Here is a 14165-nt window from a genome sequence, read left to right as displayed (position 1 = left end):
CTTTACATTTTCTCCCTCATCGCTGTCATCCGTGCCAGGGCTTCACTTGTTTGTTTGCAAATCACTCACACGTTTATTTCTACACACCTCTTCTCTGGGCTCCATCTCCACTTAAATGTCTCAAATACAGCTCAGATTTATATTTCTCCTCAAAAACGGTTCTGTGCCAGAGTTACTAACTTCAGTTAGGGTGGCACTGCCTATCCTGTTGAACAAGCCAGAACCTTGGGAGACTCGTGCGAAACACGGCATCCCTTAGCTCACATGTGATTCCATTGCTAAATCTCACAAATGTTCCCTCCAAAATATCTCTGATTCCTTTCAGTTTTCCCTATCTCTGCCATTGCTACCTTTATCTAGATCTAGCCTTTTTTTTTTTTTTTTTTTTTTTCTGAGACAGGATCTCACTCTGTTGCCCAGGCTGGAGTGCAGTGGTACAATTTCAGCTCACTGCAGCCTCTACCTCCCAGGCTCAAGTGACCCTCCCACCTCAGCACTGCGCCCCACCCCCCAGTCCCCCGCCTAGAGTAGCTGGGACCACAGGTGCATGCCACCACACCACCACACTGAGTAATTTTTGTATATTTTGTAGAAGCAGGGTTTCACCATGTTACCCAGGTTGCTCTCAAACTCCTGGACTCAAGCTATCCACCCACCTCGGCCACCCAAAGTGCTGGGATTACAGGCGTGAGCCACCACACCCAACCTTTAGCCTCTTAATTCAGGTATAGCAGTAGCTTCCTAATTAGAGCCTTTGCTTCCACTTTGTTCCAGCTTTGTTCTATACCAGACTTAAATCCTTAACATAGAATATAATTTTATCAACTGGGTGTAGTGGCTCACGGCTGCATCACTTTTGGAGGTCGAGGTGGGCAGATCACGAGGTCAGGAGATCGAGACCATCCTGCCTGACACGGTGAAACCCCGTCTCTACTAAAAATACAAAAAATTAGCTGGGCATGGTGGCACGTGCCTATAGTCCCAGCTACTCGGGATGCTGAGGCAGGAGAATTGCTTGAACCTGGGAGGTAGAAGTTGCAGTGAGCTGAGATCGGGCCATTGCACTCCAGCCTGGGCGACAGAGTGAGACTTTGTCTCAAAAAAAAAAAAAAAAAAGAATATAATTGTATCCTGGTGTGATTATTAATAGTTTTTACTTTCAGAAAAGTTTCAGATGGGATATGATAAAATTATATGGTCACTCTAATTATAATGCGCTACATAATCTGGAACCTGCCTTCCTCCCCAGCTTCACCTTGAATTGTATGTGCTTACTTTGCTCTCTGCAAAGTTTAGACACAGTGACTGTCTCTTAGTACCTGGAATACTCCAGAAGTTCTGCCCTAGGGTCTTCGTACTTGCTGTTTGCTTTACCTAGGACCCTAGAATGCCACGTTCCCTTCCCCTCATTCCTTCCTTTGTGAATTTTTCTTCCATTGTCAGTTCTTAGATCAGTTGCCTCTGCAGGGAAGCCTTCTCTGACCTTCCTAAGGCAGATCCACGAATTAGGGAGGGTCAATAGTATCTTTTACCTGTGTTTTATAGCATTTGTCGCAGTTACAGATTTACAGGTATTTAAGTGATTTCTGGATAAGACCCATCCTCTGCCAGACCGTCCGCTTCAGAAAGGGAGGGATTGTCTGTGTTCGCTTTACTGCAATATCCCTAGCATTTTGCATAATACCTGGCACATAGTTGACACTTAATAACTGTTTGTTGAATGAATAAAGGAATACACGCCAGCTGTCACAGTTTCTTAAAAATTCTGACCTATTCTGTATACCTCAGTTGAACAAAGTGTGCTCAAAGGAAACATATTTATATTTCACTTTTAAAAGTAGAGTAGCCAAGTACCCCAACTTTCTTGACAATTCTACTATTTACAATAGAGTACAGCAGTGGTCTCCAGCCTTTTTGGCACCAGGGACCAGTTTCATGGATGACCATTGTTCCATGGACCTGTGGTGGGGGAGGGGTGGGTTTGGGATGATTCAAGCACTTTGCATTTATTGTGCATTTATTTCTGTTATTATTACATTGTATTATTTCATTACATGAAATAATTATACAACTCACCATCGTGTAGAATCAGCTTGTTTTCCCGCAGCTTGCTTCCCCTCAGCTGGGCGGTCCCATGTAGGGGTGATGGGAGACAGTGACAGATCATCAGGCATTAGATTCTCAAGGAGTGCTCAACCTCGATCCCTCGCATGTGCAGTTCAGGAGGGTTCATGCTCCTGTGAGAATCTAATGCTGCCACTGATCTGACAGGAGGCGGAGCTCAGGCAGTAATGCGAGCAATGGGGAGTGGCTGTAAATTCAGATGAAGCTTTGCTTGCCACTCGCCTCCTGCTGTACGGCCCAGTTCCTAACAGGCCACGGATCAGTATCAGTCCATGGCCCAGGGCTTGGGGACCCCTGTAATAGAGGGGACAGCCCATTAGCCTGTGAGTTGTATAAGGCTTGCAGTTATTATTTATTGCCCATATTAATGTTGAGAATCAGATCCATTTCATATGAAAACATGGATCACTGGTTTTGTTTGAAAGTGTTAGAGAGCTGGCAAAACTGGGCGGGCAAATCCACACGACATTAACTACTTAGAACAGAGTGGTGGTCACTGGGCGCGGTGGGTCACGCCTGTAATCCTAGCACTTTGGGAGGCTGAGGCGGGCAGTACACCTGAGGTCAGGAGTTCGAGACCAGCCTGGCCAACATGGCGAAACCCCGTCTCTACTAAAAATACAAAATTAGCCAGGCATGGTATTACATGAGTGTAGTCCCAGCTACTCGGGAGGCTGAGGCAGAAGAATCGCCTGAACTCGGGAGGCGGAGGTTGCAGTGAGCCGAGATTGCACCATTGTACTCCAGGCTGGGCGACAAGAACGAAACTTTGTCTCAAAAAAAACCAAAAAAAGAACAGAATGGTGGTCATAACCTTTGAAATGGCCATTTGTGGCATCTGGCATAGTGCTACTAAAAGTGGTTATTGAACTGGCTGCTTAACCACAAACTATTTGTTACTGTCCACGGAGATAAGGACCTTGTGCCGTATGTTTAGGTTACCTCACATTTCTTTGGTTTCGTTGACTTTTTAATGTGTTGTTTACATTCTGGCACAAGCTCCTTATCTTATCAGGGACTGGCATTTTGAGTAGTACCAATAGCTATTCCTTATAAATATTTTGAAACCCCTGATTTTCACAGTTACTTTGAAATGCCAGTGCAAAATAGCAATACTTTTGTTACTATTTGCTGCCCTTAGATAATACTCTTTATCAAATTTATTTTATAAAGTATCTAAGTTATTAAGTTTCTTTAATAGAGATTTTCTGAAAACATTTTTCTCCTCAAATGCCTTTTACCATGAAATTTTACATTTGAGATTTTAAGCCTTTGAACACAGACATAGATTATTTTTTCTTTTGTGTGTTTAGCAGTGAAATTTAGTTACAAGGTCGGGCTGCCATTCTAATTAAAGACACGAATGTGTTTGAATGCCTTAGCATGGTTCTTAGATGTGAACTTCTTCCTCACATGTAAAACTTGACTTTCGTTCCTGTATCATTGAAGAAAATGGAATTGGCCCATCCTTCTCACACACTTGACTGATTTCACAGGAATGAAATATTCTTGTTAGAAGTAAAACTGAAGTTTTTATAGATTTTATACCTTTTTATTGCTCATCATTTATCTTGTTGATCCTGAGTTTATACTGCTTTTAATTGAATAAGAAATACAAAGATAGTGCAAATCTTTTTTTTTTTAATGTGAAAATTGATTGAGGCCATTGCTGTGCTGTTGAGTAAAGCAGAAATGTGTTGGTGGCTGTTGTCCCTGGATTAACCCTCTTTTATTAGCCCCCACAAATGACAAAATTAATACATATCCAATTCTGATCTCTAAGAATAAACTTAATACCCCTTTAAATAGACTTAATGTATTTTAATGAGACTTTCAATTGCTAGCATATATTTATGCAATAAACATCTGCTTCCACGGTCCTATAGAAGCTGTTCTTTAAAACCAATACCCACAGGAATGGAAAGTCAGTCACTTTTTAAAGTTATTATTCTCTTGGCCTCCATCAGCATTTTATATCTTTAACCCATTCTGCATAGTTGCTCATTTAATCCTTTTGATCCAAAAATTAAGGTTGTCTGTTGTAAAATAACTCCTGTTTTTCTTTTTTTTTTTTTTTTTTTTGAGACGGAGTCTCGCTCTGTAGCCCAGGCTGGAGTGCAGTGGCCGGATCTCAGCTGACTGCAAGCTCCGCCTCCCGGGTTCACGCCATTCTCCGGCCTCAGCCTCCCGAGTAGCTGGGACTACAGGCGCCCACCACCTCGCCCGGCTAGTTTTTTGTATTTCTTAGTAGAGACGGGGTTTCACCGTGTTATCCAGGATGGTCTCGATCTCCTGACCTCGTGATCCACCCGTCTCGGCCTCCCAAAGTGCTGGGATTACAGGCTTGAGCCACCGCGCCTGGCCTGTTTTCCTTTTTATTTGTAGTTGTCTGGGATACTTTTGGTTAAGCTTTTATCTTCAACCTTTGGCTCATTTTGTTTTAACTGTAGTTTTTGTTTAAAACAGTTTATTATAGTGAGTAGATTTTGACTTTTGTGATGTAATCTGAGAGTATTATGAGTTTACTATTTACATTCATTTCACATTCGTATCATGCTTTGTTCTTGTTACTTTTCTTTTACACTATATAATCTGATTTTCACCTACCTTTCCTTTACTGCCCCTGATTTTATTTGATTATATTATTTATCTTCATTCTTCTAGTGTTAATATTCTTTTTTTTTTTTTTTTTTTGAGGCAGGGGCCCACTCTCACCCAGACTGGAGTGCAGTGATGGGATCTTGGCTCACTGCAGCCTTGACCTTCTGGGCTCAAGTGATCCTCCTGCCTCCTGAGTAGCTGGGGCCACAGGCTCACACAACCACCATACTCCCACATCCAGCTAATTTTTGTACTTTTTGTAGAGACGGGCTTTCGCCATGTTGCCCAGGGTGGTCTCAAGCTCCTGAGCTCAAGCAGTCCGCCCACCTCAGCCTCCCAAAGTGCTGGGATTACAGGTGTGAGCCATTGGGCCCAGCCAGTTTATCTTCTTAAATGTGTGCTTCTATCTCTGCTACTTAGTTTATCACCTTTAAATGAAGTCTTTTGACCCTGTGTATAAAAGCTGAGGAACTCCCTCTCCCTTTTCTGTTTCCTGTCCTGAATTTTGATTATGTGTATGTTGTTGTGGTTTGTAAACACTGACATTTTATTATGTAGCCACAGTTCACAGGTGTTTTTATCTTAGCTCTCTGGTTAAAAAGGCTTAAATGCTCAGTGCCGGTTGTTTTGCTATACAGTAAGTCCTCACTTAGTGTTGCCAGTAGGTTCTTGGAAACTGTGACATTAATGAAATGATGTGTAGCAGGTCCTCTAATAACGTCATTTCCTTGTAAGTGATGAGAAAAAAAATTGATTTTGTTATATATGGTTTCGCTTCAAGTCAAAGAACCTATTGTCAATGTTAAGTGAAGACTTACTGTAGTTCCTTAATTTATCTCTATTGATTAAACTTTTTCCATTAGAAATTTCTTCACAGGCCGGGCGCGGTGGCTCAAGCCTGTAATCCCAGCACTTTGGGAGGCCGAGACGGGCGGATCACGAGGTCAGGAGTTCGAGACCATCCTGGCTAACACGGTGAAACCCCGTCTCTACTAAAAAATACAAAAAACTAGCCGGGCGAGGTGGTGGGCGCCTGTAGTCCCGGCTACTCGGGAGGCTGAGGCAGGAGAATGGCGTAAAAACCCGGGAGGCGGAGCTTGCAGTGAGCTGAGATCCGGCCACTGCACTCCACCCTGGGCGACATAGCGAGACTCTGTCTCAAAAAAAAAAAAAAAAAAAAAAAAGAAATTTCTTCACAAAGAGCTCATGAAAACTCTACTCCTTGAGTTCCTGTACACTCAAAATGTTTATCTGTCGTCATTATAATCAAAGTAAGTTTGGCTGAGTATAAAATTGTGTCACGCTTCTTTTCCTCTAAGAGCTTTGTAGTCAGTGTTCTTTTATCTTCTACTATTGAATGGTGCTGTGTGGAAATACAAAGGTAGCCTCATTTACCCTACTGCGTCCCTAACCCCAAAATCAATTGTTTAACTTGTTTGCCTAGATATCTAAAGGATTTTTTTTTTCTTGTAAGCCTTAAAGTCTGGTAATTTTTCTAGGTGTTGGTATTGCTAATTTTGTATCTTTTCCTAGGAACATAGTGAGCCTTCTATTTCTAGAAAGTTATCTTGAATCATATCTTTGAATATTTCTTTATTCTAATCCTTTGGTTCTGTTATTCAGAATCCCCAGTTATATGTAAGGGGGTCTTCATTATTGACCTCTCTTATGTTTACTACTTTTTCTTTACTTTTTAAAACTTCTCACTCCTTTCCATTTCATTTGTTTATTGAGATATAGTTCACATACTATAAAATTCACTCTTATAACTCAGTGGTTTTTAGTATATTGATACTTGTACAACCATGTCTACTATCTCATTCCTGAATTTTGTTTAATTTTGCCTGGTTTTTTGAGTCTTGCTTGCTTTATCCTTTTCTCTTCTTCTCTGTATTATTGAAGCATATAATATCATTTTGTTTCGTAATTAGGGGTATTGACTTTGGTCGCTTCGTTAAGGGGGTATCTGTCAGATTTCTTTATTGTACTGTTATTATTTTATCCTTTTATAGTCTGGTAATTGATATCATTATCAAGGTAATTAATAATTTCTGGGGAAGTATTTTGTGACTGTGTAAATATCCTGTTTTCTTTTTTTGTTTTCTTGTCAGTGTTGTTTTTTTTTTTTTCTGAGACATGGTCTCACTCTGTTGTCCATACGGGAGTGAAATGGCTTGATCTAGGCTCACTGCAACCTCTGCCTTCCAGGTTCAAGCAATTCTCCCAGCTCAGCCTCCTGAGAAGTTGGGACTAAAGGTGTGTGTGCCACTATGCTCAGCTAATTTTTGGATTTTTTGATAGAGATGGGGTTTCACCATATTGGCCAGGCTGGTCTTGAACTCCTGACCTCAAGTGATCTGTCCACGTTGGCCTCCCAAAGTGTTGGGATTACAGGTGTGAGCTGCTGTGCCCAGCCCAATATCCTGTTTTTCAACAAACTTTTACTCATTATTTTTAGCATCCATTGATAATTCTTAAGTGAAACAATTATTAGCATGGTGATTGCCACATGTAAATTATCTAACTCTTTCACTGCTTCTATGTTTAAGGCTGGACTCATAGGTTTTATTCTATGGGCCATAAATCCCTTGTTAGCCTTCTTCATTCACGTTGACACAGGTTTGGCCAAAGATAGCGCCATCAAGCTGGGTCTAGTATACTTTTGCTTTGTTCCTACCTTCCTTTCAGCATGTCCTGTTTTCTAATACAATACAATGTTTCGGGTTCATCTTGTACTTCCCTATCCAGTTGTGGAATAATGATTTATCCAAGGAACTCTGATTCCTTTAGGGAGTACTATTTAGAAACCAAGGTCTGGAACTCTAGGTATGCTCATAGCGATGGGAGCGTCGTTGCTTCTAGGCTTTGGCTGTGTCTCTTCAGAGTCCACTATAGTCATCCTATTTCTGTCTGCTGTCGATGATACTAAAGTTCCATTCTTCATCCCTTCCATTTCCCTCCCTATAAGTTAGTATCTGGAAGCATTCTTAGAGGTCACAAGAAATCATTATATTCAGGTATGGAATGCAATTTTTGTGTAGATAACAAATCTATATCCATGAAATGTGATTCTGCCCATCATCCATCTTTTTGCAAGGTCTTTTCCTGTGAAAGGTATGTTTTTTCTTTTCTTTTTGAGACAGAGTCTCTCTCTGTTACCCAGGCTGGAGTGAAGTGGCGCAGTCTCAGCTCATCGCAACCTCTGCCTCCTGGGTTCAAGCGATTCTCTTGTCTCAGCCTCTCTAGTAGCTGGGATTACAGACATGCGCCACCACGCCCGGCTAATTTTGTGTTTTTAGTAGAGACGGGGTTCTCCATGGTGGTCAGGCTGGTCTCGAACTCCCGACCTCAGGTGATCTCCCTGCTGCAGCTTCCCAAAGTGCTAGGATTACAGGTGTGAACCACTGTGCCTGGCCAAGGTGTGTTTTTTCTTTCTTTCTTTCTTTCTTTTTTTTTTTTTTTTTTGAGACGGAGCCTTGCTCTTTCTCCCAGGCTGGAGTGCAGTGGCGCGATCTGGGCTCACTGCAAGCTCCGCCTCCCGGGTTCACACCATTCTCCTGCCTGGGACTACAGGTGCCCGCCACCTCACTCAGCTAATTTTTTGTATTTTTAGTAGAGACGGAATTTCACCGTGTTAGCCAAGATGGTCTCAATCTCCTGACTTTGTGATCTGCCTGCCTCGGCCTCCCAAAGTGCTGGGATTACAGGTGTGAGCCACCGCGCCCGGCCCAAGGTGTGTTTTTTTCTAAACAGTTTTTTGAAAGAGTAGGTCGTGTTACCTAACAACCACTGGCTGTCTATTCTTTAATATGTGTTCAATTGTGTTGCTGTATTCTTGGCATCACATAACAGAAGAATAAAGAAATTTTCTTCACATCAGACTGGAAGGTAATGGAAATGTTTACTGTTTATTCTGTTTTCAGTAGCCGTTTCAACCCTTCCATGTCTATAATTTGCTTGATAAATAATTAATGACTCCCATTGTACTAGGTCATAGTATTCCTCATAGTCATAAAATGCCAGCAAGAAGGACCCTTAGCCTGTTGAGTCCAATCCCTTACTTTTTTTTTTCCTCCAAGATGGAGTCTCACTCTGTCACCCAGGCTGGAGTGCAATGGCATGATCTCAGCTCACTGCAACCTCTGCCTCCCAGGCTCAAGCGATTCTCCTGCATCAGCCTCCTGAGTAGCTGGGATTATAGGCATCCGCCACCACGACTGACTAATTTTTGTATTATTTGTGCAGGTGGGGTTTCACCATGATAGCCAGGCTGGTCTCGAACTCCTGACCTCAGGTGATTCACCCGCCTTGGCCGCCCAAATTGGTAGGATTGCAGGCATGAGCCACCACAACTAGCCAATCCTTTACTTTTATAGGTGGAGAAACTGAGACCTAAGAACTGAACTGACTTAAGTCCGTGGCTAATTGATTGCAGAGCCAAAAGTGGAGTCCAGGGCTCCTAACTTCCGTTCTAGAACATTTTTGCTGTAGGTAGTGGAGAGAGATTGGGTTGATGGAACCTGCCTGAAGTTTCCATGGTTGCTGGGTGGAAACAGCACGCTTCCTTCTCTCTTGGCACTCAGGTATCCAGATGGGCATTGAATTTTTCTGGTGATTGGTCATTTGATGACCAGGCAGGGGAGCAGAAAAGGAGATGGTCCAGACCAGAAGCTGTTTGGGGATGTGGTGTTGCCTGACCAGACACCTTAAGGCCAGAATTCTAAGTAGTTTCAAAACTCCTCCTCCCTTTCCTAGCCCCATCTACGGACTTTCTGCTTTCTTCAAAATGCTCTGTTGGGCAGGTGCAGTGGTTCACGCCTCTAATTCCGACACTTAGGCCGAGGCGGGAAGATTACGTGGGCCTAGGAGTTCAAGACCAGCCAAGGCAACATAATGGGCTGGGCCCTTTTCTCTACCAAAAAAAAAAAAAAAAAAAAAAAAAAAGCTGTGTGTGGCCGTATGCACCTACAGTCCCAGCTACTTGAGGGGCTGAGGCAGGAGGGTCACTTGAGCCTGGGAGGTTGGGGCTGCAGTGAGCCGTGATCACACTGCATTCCAGTCTGGGAGACGGTAAGGACCTGTCTCAAAAAAAAAACCCGCAAAACCAAAAAAGACCCTGCTGTGTTTATAAAAAAGGTCTGTTGGTTTTCTTTTTTAATATTTTCAGTTTAGCAGTATTTTGACATCAACATAGTTACATTCGTACAATTTTCTTAAAAAGTTAAATACAGGCCAGGTGCGGTGGCTGACGCCTGTAATCCCAGCACTTTGGGAGGCCGAGGCGGGTAGATCACGAGGTCAGGAGATGGAGACCGTCCTGGCTAACACAGTGAAACTCCGTCTCCACTAAAAATACGAAAAAATTAGCTGGGCGTGGTGGCGGGCGCCTGTAGTCCCCGCTCCTTGGGAGCCTGAGGCAGGAGAATGGTGTGAACCCGGGTGGCAGAACTTGCAGTGAGCCAAGATTGCGCCACTGCACTCCAGTTTGGGCGACAGAACGAGACTCCATCTCAAAAAAAAAAAAAGAAAAAAGTTAAACACAAATATATCTTATGATCCATTCCTGACTGTCTACCCAAGAGCGGTGAAAACGTATGTCCACCCGAAGACTTGTATGTAAACAGCAGCATTGTTCGTGATGGTCAACAAGTAGAAACAAGCCAGCTGTCCAGGAACTGGGGAATATGGATAAACAAAGTGTAGTTATTCTTACTGTGGAATATTATTCACCCATAAAAAGAAGTGAAATACTGACAAGTTATAAAGTGGATGAACCTCACAAACTTGTGTTAAGTTACCAGAAGACCTCATTATGATTTCAGTTCCTTGAAATATCCAGAAAAGGTAAGTCTGTAAAGACAGAAAGTACATCAATGGTTGCCTCAGGCTAAAGTTGGAAATGAAGAAAGACATGCAAATGGTCATGAGTTCTCCTTTTTGGGGTGATAAGGGTGCTCTAAAAGTGGGTTTTGGTGATGGTTGCACAACTCTGTTAATATACTAGAAACTATTCAATTGTACACTTACAGGTGAATTTTATAGTGTGTGAATTATACTTCATAAAGCTTTAAAAAATTACATTTTAAATTTGATGTCTGTAATAGTTGTCATATTTAAGTATCTTATCCTGTCTTCATTATTAAACATTTTTATACTGCTTTCTTTCCACTTTTAAGTAGGATTTTCAAGGAATGCTAATGTCAGATGATGTTAATGGTAACAGTAAAAATAGCTAGCATTTGTAAAATAGTTACTATGCACCAGACATTATGCTAAGTACTTCTAGGTTATCTCACGGTAGCATTGTGATATTGGTACTACTATCCTCATTTTACAGCAGAGGAAACAGTTTCCTAGAGGTAAATGACTTGTCCAAAGCCACACAGTAAGGAGACAGTGAGACAGGAATTTGACCGAGTCGTTTAATCTCTGTGCTCTGTATATGGACATGCAGTGTTTTTGGTGGAGGATTGTACTGCTTTTCATATGCCGTGACTGTTAAACACTCATGTATATATGCCGCTGGGATGAATGCTCTGTATAACTATTTATGTGTGATCTCTCCAGGAAATTCAGATGGGCATTTGGTTTTGCCTGTTTGTCACAGAGCTTGTACAACATAGTGAATCTTATTAATCAGTTTTACTTCTTTTTCTCTATTCCTCAGCCTTAATTTTAAAGACCCCGAAGCAGTCAGAGCTCTGACTTGTACTCTCCTAAGGGAAGATTTTGGACTTTCTATTGATATTCCATTGGAGAGACTAATTCCCACAGTTCCCTTGAGACTCAACTATATTCATTGGGTAGAAGATCTGATCGGTCACCAGGATTCTGACAAAAGTACTCTTCGAAGAGGAATTGACATAGGTATATAGTTTTAAATTCTTTTTTGGCTAAACATAGGTTTCGTAAGTTTTGCAAGATCAAATTCTTTGTTAACTTTTCTACTGGGTATTTGTTGTTGTACGAAAGAAGCTGGCTACAGATACAGGTTGAGCATCCTTAATCCGAAAATCCAAAATGCTTCCAAATCTGCAACCTTTGAGCACTGATATGCTGCTCAAAGGCAATGTGCATTGGAGCTTTCCAGATTTGGGGGTTAGGGATGTTCAGCCTGTAAATATAATGCAAATATTTCAAAATCTGAAAAAAAAAAAACTGAAATCCAAAACACTTCTAATCCCAAGCATTTTGGATTAGAGATCCTCAACCTGTATTACCGTCTTATTTACTACACCTGTTACCGTTCTTATTTACTACACCTGTTACCATTCTTACTTGCTACACCTATTACCGTTCTTATTTACTACACCTGTTACCATTCTTATTTACTACACCTATTACCGTTCTTATTTACTACACCTGTTACCATTCTTATTTACTATACCTGTTACCATTCTTATTTACTACACCTGTTACCATTCTTACTTACTACACCTATTACCGTTCTTATTTACTACACCTGTTACCATTCTTATTTACTACACCTATTACCGTTCTTATTTACTACACCTGTTACCATTCTTACTTGCTACACCTGTTACCGTTCTTATTTACTACACCTGTTACCATTCTTATTTACTACACCTATTACCGTTCTTATTTACTACACCTGTTACCATTCTTATTTACTACACCTATTACCGTTCTTATTTACTACACCTGTTACCATTCTTACTTGCTACACCTGTTACCGTTCTTATTTACTACACCTGTTACCATTCTTATTTACTACACCTATTACCGTTCTTATTTACTACACCTGTTACCATTCTTATTTACTACACCTATTACCGTTCTTATTTACTACACCTGTTACCGTTCTTATTTACTACACCTGTTACCATTCTTATTTACTATACCTGTTACCATTCTTATTTACTACACCTGTTACTATTCTTATTTACTATACCTGTTACCGTTCTTATTTACTACACCTGGCCTTTTCTCCCACTGATTTCTCTTGAGAAGGGATTGTCAGTCCAAACAGGGAGTAAGAGGTTAAGGGAAGTACAAAATGAAAGTGAGGCTCTTACTTACGTAGCTTTTCATTTTTTAAATTTTTTTATTTTGAAATAGGGTCTCGTCGTGTTGCCCAAGGTTGGTCTTGACTCCTGGGCTCAAGCAGTCCACGTGCCTCGGCTTCCCAAAGTGCTGAGATTACAGGCATGAGCCACGACACCTGGCCCTACTTAGCTTTTCAGATTACCACATTGATGTCTGTGTCTGTTGGGCTTAATTTTTACTCTGGTGTCTTCATATTGTGATTTTTTTTTTTTTTTTTTTTTGAGGTGGAGTTTTGCTCTTGTTGCCCAGGCTGGAATGCAATGGCGTGGTCTCAACTCAGTGCAACCTCCGCCTCCCAGGTTCAAGCAATGCTCCTGCCTCAGCCTCCTAAGTAGCTGGGATTACAGGTGCCCTCCACCACACCTGGCTAACTTTTGTACTTTTAGTAGAGATGGGATTTCACCATGTTGATCAGGTTGTTCTCAAACTCCTGACCTCAGGTGATCTGCCCACCTCGTCCTCCCAAAGTGCTGGGATTACAGGCGTAAGCCACCACGCCTGACCACTGCACCTGGCCTCTATTTCGGACTCAGTGGAATTATTAGCATTCCTTACTCCTAGATAGTAGTAAGTGTTTAACTTTGATGTTTGTATACGTTTTTCAGTCCTCATCCTACATGATCTTTTCAGCGGCATTTATTGATCCCTCCTTTCTCTTTTGTTCGCTCTCCTTCATTTGCTTTCATGACGCCAGACTGTTGGTTTCCTCGTTCGTTTCTGTGCACTGTTCTCCACTTTTCAGGCGTACCTGCCTGTATCTGACCACTAGATATTGGTATTCCTTGCATAAAGCTCAGCCTTTAGCTCCTTTCTCACTCAGCACCCTACCCTGGCAATTGCATTCACTTCTATGATGATTTCCCACCTCTATACAAATAAATCACATGTTTATATGTTCCTCCAACTCAGATTACTTTCCTTGACCTCCGATCTCATATATAAGAGAAACTTGGATTTCTGAAAAACATCTCAGACTTGCTGTGTCCAAGACCAAACTCACACTCTGTTTCCCTAATCCTGGTTCTCTTTGTTTCTTGTTTCAGTGAGTCTACCGTAGTCCACCCTGTGATCCTTGGTACTTACCACTCAGTAAAAAAATGTCTTTGACTGTTTCCTGTTGACTTTCTCTCTTAAATACTTCTGAAATCATCTACTTCTCTCCATCTCCACTGCCGTCCTAGCCAAGTCATCATCTCTTACCTTTTTGCATTTCTGCATTTCTCACCTCTTCTGCTTCTCACCTAGTTTTGCTTAAAAAGCTTGACAGCCTAGTTGGTACTAATTTGATTTTAATTATGCCCCAAACCCTCTAAAATAGCATTTGGGGATAGAGGAGGTTAATGGATTTTAATTCTTCACAAGGGGCACTACCT

The 14165-nt window shown here is 41.6% G+C and overlaps 1 protein-coding gene across 2 annotated transcripts in view; it reads left to right on the top strand.

Moving 5' to 3' along the window:
- LOC105474302 (methyltransferase 16, RNA N6-adenosine) overlaps nucleotides 1-14165 on the top strand; it is a 90663-nt gene that overhangs the window by 16419 nt on the left and 60079 nt on the right. For both annotated transcript variants that reach the window (XM_071082123.1, XM_071082122.1), the window contains exon 3: nucleotides 11393-11592. In XM_071082123.1, coding sequence (XP_070938224.1) covers nucleotides 11393-11592 — 200 coding nt within the window. The remainder of the gene's footprint in view (nucleotides 1-11392; nucleotides 11593-14165) is intronic.

Source organism: Macaca nemestrina, chromosome 17 (genome assembly GCF_043159975.1).
Source record: "Macaca nemestrina isolate mMacNem1 chromosome 17, mMacNem.hap1, whole genome shotgun sequence".
NCBI classification, from domain to species: domain Eukaryota; kingdom Metazoa; phylum Chordata; class Mammalia; order Primates; family Cercopithecidae; genus Macaca; species Macaca nemestrina.
The sequence above is the reverse complement of the archived record's forward strand: the minus strand, read 5'-3'. Positions and strand labels throughout refer to the sequence as shown.